At 34.8% G+C, this 6,799-nt stretch overlaps 1 protein-coding gene across 1 annotated transcript in view; it reads left to right on the forward strand.

The window, feature by feature from the left end:
• The first annotated feature begins 1,346 nt into the window (after nt 1-1,346).
• The window catches only part of LOC111409279 (COP9 signalosome complex subunit 3), a 6,869-nt gene continuing 1,416 nt past the window's right edge, over nt 1,347-6,799 (forward strand). Inside the window, exons 1-9 of the mRNA XM_023039300.1 lie at nt 1,347-1,646; nt 3,108-3,223; nt 3,311-3,557; nt 4,169-4,226; nt 4,379-4,468; nt 4,870-4,935; nt 6,229-6,318; nt 6,477-6,635; nt 6,723-6,796. Coding sequence (XP_022895068.1) covers nt 1,450-1,646; nt 3,108-3,223; nt 3,311-3,557; nt 4,169-4,226; nt 4,379-4,468; nt 4,870-4,935; nt 6,229-6,318; nt 6,477-6,635; nt 6,723-6,796 — 1,097 coding nt within the window. The 5' untranslated portion in view covers nt 1,347-1,449. The remainder of the gene's footprint in view (nt 1,647-3,107; nt 3,224-3,310; nt 3,558-4,168; nt 4,227-4,378; nt 4,469-4,869; nt 4,936-6,228; nt 6,319-6,476; nt 6,636-6,722; nt 6,797-6,799) is intronic.

Raw genomic sequence — 6,799 nt, forward strand, 5'->3', positions numbered from 1 at the left:
GGGGTAAATCGCGGGTTATGCCTCAACCAGATCACAGGTTTCCCACACCGCCTGTACACTTCTGTGCGCATAAGAGATCCTCCTCCAAAGTGATTGCTCCATACCAAATATACCATTGATTTCTTTTTAGGTCATAAGTATGCACGAGGACATATTTGTCAAGTGGGCATTCATCACAATGATTACAGACAAGCAAGATAATGATTATTGCCATACATGTAATGCATGGGTTTTAAGATTCAAGGACAATTTACAGACCCGCGACATTATTAACGATGTCTGTTAAGAGTTCAGGGTGGTCATGAGCCACTAGAAGGCCTAAGAGGCTAAAGAATGTACATTAGAAAATTTATGAATTCACTCAATAAGAGTTATGTTCAACTGGCCAGGCATTGCCATGATAGGGGAAAAACTAATCATGACTCGATATTATTTATTGAGATTGATAACGATAACTGTTTCAAGTATTTCTTCATGACTTTGGACAACGCATTCAAGAATTTCTTTATTCAATTCAATCCCTAATTCCAGTCGACAGACATCTTTGAAAACTAGATATGAAGGCAAGTAGATTATTGTTATATGTCAAGATACAAATATATAAAATTTTCCTTTTAAGTTTAACTTAGTTGATAGTGAAAATGATCTCGCAATATATTGGTTCTTCCCAAAGTTAAGGTAAGTAATTGTGGACGTCGAAAATCTTGTCTTTGTAATTGATTGAGGAAACGATATAACAAAAAATATCGTTGAAATTTTTTATGATGGTTATCATGATTACTATATGTACTACATACAAGGCAACCTAAATGTACATCACAAATTACAGAATTTCTTAAGAACAAATGATGTTGCAACCGAATTTTATGTAAAAAAATGTAAATGATAATGTAACATTATTCTTTTTTCTTTTTTTTTTCTCCCCTTTTTTTATTTAATTGGTGAGGTTTTGATTCAATCAAATTCGCTACAAAACCTTGTAACCTATGTTTGGCCCCTATTTTTTTAAAAACTTATTTTTTAAAATTTCATTTACAACCATATATTTTTTAATAAAATAATATTACACGTAAATTGAAAAATTTTCTTAATTTTTAAATATATATTATTAAAAAAAAACACTACTCTAATACTCATTTTCCCCCAAATTTGAATTTGAGTAAAGTTATTTGCATAGTGATTGTGGACAATTTCTGTGTTGTCAAGAATTTTTTTAGTTTATTTAAAAAATAATTTTGAAATGAATTATGTAAATTTTGACAACTTATGATTATCAACAAAAGTTGAGGTAGTACTCCTAGGATTATTTTTTAATTTTTAATTTTATTAAAATGGAGCGAAGTGCAGACTTCACAATAACTGTCTCTCTGTCTCTCTCTCTCCATTCCAATTAGAAATCGATTATACACAAAAACCCCAAAGAAAAAAGAAAAGGTAAAGAACTCCGAGATGAATCTGAATATGAACTCAGTGGAAACGCTGGTTGCTCAAATTCATGGGTTATCGGGCAGCATATCGGATATTAATCAACTCCACAGCCTCTTGAAACAGTCCGAGGATTTATTCCAGTCCGAGTCGACCCGCCTCGCTCCTCTACTCACTGAACTCGATCCGTTCATGCACTCCCTCGGTTACCTTTACATTCTGTATATTCCTATTTTAGTCTCGCGCATTATTTTCTTGATGTCAATAATGTTTTATATTTTCAATTTAGGGATTTGTGTGCAATGGAAAATTCTTGTTATTTGCTTTTGGTAATTTATTTAAACTTATTTTTTGAATCGCACGGCACTGTTCTTATGGGGATGATTCAACTTCTCAATGTTTGGAGTGCTATGGTTTTTGTACAAATGATTGTGAACGTAGCATGTTCGTTTGTATTCTGATGTTTTAATAGGCTATGGCTGAGATTTATGTTGTCAAATTTTGTCACATTAAAATGTTTGCTTTCAATTTCCGCATCCAATTGGGAGTAGGGAGATCACCCCTCGAATGATTGATTTAACCATTAAAAGCAATTTATGCAAAGGATTCTCTTTAACAGAATATACTTGGTACAGAGCCTATAAAGGGGTAGTGGATACTGCTATACAAACATCCAATGCTGGATATCTCACACACATGCTTGTTGACGTAGTTCAATACATTATTGTATTTTAGAGTGATTGTGGCACCATCCGGGTACTTCTGTCTGTCCTCGGAATGAGATGATGGCAGAAAGGATTTTTATCCAAACGTGCGAAAATCTCGTTGTAGTTTGGTGACCTATCTTCAGTAGGGGCCTTTTGTCTTTTGATTAGAGTAGTCGTGGGAGAGCATAGCGCCACAGTCACGAGCTCTTATATTGATGACTCTTGTCATATATAACAAGGTTGAGGAAAAACTTCGAATTGGGAGGGTGAACGACTCCATGAAATGGCTAATTTACTTCTCTGATTTGTGTTTTTCTTTTTCTATTTTTTTTATAATATAACACTAGTACATCTATCTTAACAGCCAAATAGAATATTTTATCAATAGAAGGCAAAGAGCAATTCAGTGTTGGCAACAAATTAGGGAAACTTATACCAGGTTGTCTCTTCCATCACCACCATTCTTTCTGTTGGAAGAAAATCTAGAAATCTAGTGTGGCAGGCACCAACCCCTTAATTGACGGACATGTTATAGCCTGCCATTTTGAAGATTTTGGTATTTTCAATACTTTTCTGCTCGAACTCTACCATTTGAGTTTTGTAATAGTTGAATGAATTGATGTGAAGTTATATTCCTTAGTCTGTATTTTCTATTTGAGTAATGCTACTTGTACAAAATTGTGTACAATTTAATGTAGAAATTCATGATGTAGATTATATTAACTATCTTCCTTCTCTTTCATCTCTCTCTCTCTCTCTCTCTCTCTCTCTCTCATCAATTTGTACAAAAGTCTGCACACAATTATGTACAACTAACAATACTCTTTCTTTTTAATGTTTATTTTGGGAGGGAGAATAGGGGTGAGGTCAGGTTAAACCACTTATTTGTGCATGACATGAAATTTTCTGTACTTGGGAATTCTGTTCTCTGTTAGGCTTGGAACGATCTGGCACTCACCTATATGTCTTTAACAGGGACGCAAGCACATCTGCTCCAATTTCAAAAGAGCAAGCCAGTGAGCTAGTTCTTTCTATAGCCAGGTTTATCAATTTGTGTGCTGCTGAGCAAATACGTCTGGCACCTGATAAATGTAATAACATTCTCTGTAAAGTGCTGTATTTGATTTATATGGCTCTTGTCTACTGTTTTCACAATTTTGATGGTGATTGATTTGCAGTTACATCTGTTTGTAAAAGGTTTAAGGACCAAGTTATGCTGCTTGAAGACCCCATGCGAGGTGTTGCTCCAATGCTGACAGCTATTCGGAAGCTGCAATTGTCATCTGAACACCTAACAACTTTGCACCCAGATTTTCTTCTTCTTTGTTTGTTGGCAAAGTGCTATAAAACTGGTCTTTCCATTTTGGAGGATGACATATTTGACGTTGATCAACCTCGGGATTTTTTTCTCTACTGTTATTATGGGTGAGCTTTTTCGGCTTGGTTGAGTATTTACAAGTTTGTAAGACCCTTCAAATACTTTCTTATTCAATTCAAAATAAAATACTTCCCTGTTCTTATTTTATTGTTCACTTCATGTAGTTTCTTAACAGATTTAGTATTATGTTTGGGCACTTATTGTAATTGGAGATATTTGGTCAATTTTTTATTTTTTACTTTTAAATTCCAATGGTTCCAACTGTATGCTGACAAGTGCTGGCCCAAAGTGTTATTCTGGTATTGGGATATCTTGCTGCATTAGGCATATGGACTAGTTTGTTGAAGAATGGAACCGGGCATATGCCGTTTATGTCATATTCAGTATCTTTCACATCTCTGTACTTCAGTTAATGATGACTAGATTAGCTGCATGCTATGCAGTTTGTGAATTACCTAATATTTTGTGTTTAAATCATGTCGCATTTTTGAAGTCAAAATACCTGCCTTTAAATCCAACAACAATGCGACTAAAAGCTTTCACATGTTAGCGTTATCCCTTAAAATTTTCCGGATTTGAAATAGCTTAATTCCTTGAGCTTGCTGGCCTGAATAATTATGAAACTTACTGACTCATTTTAATGTTCGGCATCATCTAGGGCCATGATTTGCATAGGACAAAAGAAGTTTAGCAAAGCGCTGGAGTTGCTACACAATGTACGTAAATTTTTTTTCCTGGTAACTGATGCTAAATAACTCGACCTCTATCGGCTAATATCTCTGTTGATTTACCTATCTTACTACTTATGGATGTGCTCTTACTAAACAGTTTTAAAACCTTTGATCTTTCTGATTGCTGATACTTTCAGGTTGTGACTGCTCCTATGTCCATTTTGAATGCTATAGTCGTTGAAGCATACAAAAAATACATACTGGTTTCACTCATTCATGTCGGACAGGTTTGCTCTTTTGCCGTCTTTACCAAATACTGCTTTAAATGCATCTTGATGGAATTAACATTTCCCCAAAACTGGACCAATTAATTTGAATTGCTGGTTTTCATATTTGATGTTTATTGAGGAGGCAATTTTTTTATTTTTTTTTTATCTTTTTGATTGCCCTGTATTAGTAAGTTGCATGATCAAAGTTAGGATCTTATATCGCCTGAAGGATATATCTACTAGATGTTCACTGGTGCAAGACTATTGGTTTTGTCATAATAATCCTCCTTTTACCGTTTCACAAACTTCTACTTTTGATTTTTAGCTTATTACCTTCACTGAGAAAAGTGACAAGTTTATTGCTGTCATAACTGTTTACTCGAAAAAATAACGAGAACCTGTTTTACTTTTCTTGGCAGTTCTCTATCAGTTTCCCAAAGTACACTTCTTCTGTGGCTCAAAGAAATCTGAAAAACTTCTCACAGGTAATGTTTGGCAACTGTCGACAACTTTGAAGTAGCTTTTACTTGTGCGGGAATTCATTTTGGTGTGTATCTGTGCAACAAAAATTGATATATTTTTCATAGAAACTACGAACAAACAACAGCGTTAATTAATTTCCAAATAACTTGGCGTCTAGATATATCTGCCTTTTGCTGAATTTTCTGTGACATTTATGATGCATGATGTTCACTTGCTTATGATTAATCAAGATACCAATAACTTGGTGTTTAGGTATATCTGCCTTTTGCAGGATTTCCTGTGAAATTTATGCTGCAAAGTTGTTCACTTGCTTATGACTAATCAAGATAACTAATGGTTGGGAGACACATGCTTTAAATTATAAGACTGTGTACGGTTGTGAACTGGTGAGAAGTTAATTTCTTTTCAAGGTTAGTAAAATAAGTGCAATAAATTATCAGATCCGTTGTTTGAAAGCAAGATCATAACTTGACTTCTACTGTCATTGTATGAGCCTCCATTAAACACAATATTGTGGCCCCTCTTGATGGGAAGCATGAAATCTAAATTTTGGATAAGGAGGAAAGCCGGAGCCTGGAAACTATTATTTTTCTTTTCTAATGGCTGTAGATGATGCTGGTGCAGAAGCCATAGAACAAATATTTAAGAACTTAGAACTCTGTTTTGAATTGTAATGTAATAAAGGTGAGTAGACTCGGGACACGTGGACATATTTTACTGAATTACACTGGAGCCATAGTTGATGGGTGTAGATGATGCTGGATGCAGAAGCCATAGAAAAAGTAATTAAGAACTTAGAACTCTGTTTTAAATTGAAATGTGATAGAGGTGAGTAGACTTGGGACACGTGGACATGTTTTACTGAGTTACATGGTAAAAATCAGGGCACACATATATAGATGCATGAAATCTTTTTCTCATGAATTAATTTAGACTATATAGTACATTGTCTATCAAATACCATGAACGGTGAATTGCAGAGAGCATCAATATAATGATACTAATTATGAACTATTGATACAAAGGGGGCTCGAAGACCAAAGTTAAACACTTACTCCAATCTCAATACAATAATGGTGAGAACTAAGAAGCATTTAGCAACTGGCGTGGCACAAAGCCCAGATACTTGATTTGTTAGGGAGTAATCATCAATGAACAGAAGTATGTCACTCAAACTACTGTTCATAAATGTGAATTTTTTTGTGGGCCTGGAGTACATTTGAGTCTGCATTATATGCATTTTCCCTTTCCTTCTTTTGAGTCATTAATATACTTATTTCTTGTCTCTTGAGCAGCCGTATCTTGAATTGGCGAATAGTTATGGTGCTGGAAAAATATCAGAACTTGAGTTATGTGTGCAGGCACACAATGAGAAGTTTGAATTTGTAAGTTTTTTTTATTCACTTGCAATATCATGATGTAATTTAAGTCAATAGTTATAGGAGTGCTGAAATGAAGTTTTTATTTTCACTTGGAACTCCCACCAAGTTCCATGTCAAATATTTTGCCATCTGAAAGGGCTAAATGTTATCCCCTGTTTCAGGACAGGAATCTTGGATTGGTGAAGCAAGTAGTTTTGTGTATGTATAAACGCAATATTCAGAGGTTAACTCAGACTTACCTAACTCTCTCCCTCCAAGATATAGCCAATACCGTCCAACTAAATAGTGCAAAGGAAGCTGAGATGCATGTACTTCAAATGGTTGGTGCAGTGTTCGAATTTTTATAGCGGAGAAATGAATTGACCTGTGGTGGTGTTCTCTGACATAATGTTTCTATCTTGTTATAGATCCAAGATGGTGAAATATATGCAACAATCAACCAGAAGGATGGAATGGTTAGATTTCTAGAGGATCCTGAACAATA

This window comes from Olea europaea, chromosome 14 (genome assembly GCF_002742605.1).
Source record: "Olea europaea var. sylvestris chromosome 14, O_europaea_v1, whole genome shotgun sequence".
Taxonomy (NCBI): domain Eukaryota; kingdom Viridiplantae; phylum Streptophyta; class Magnoliopsida; order Lamiales; family Oleaceae; genus Olea; species Olea europaea.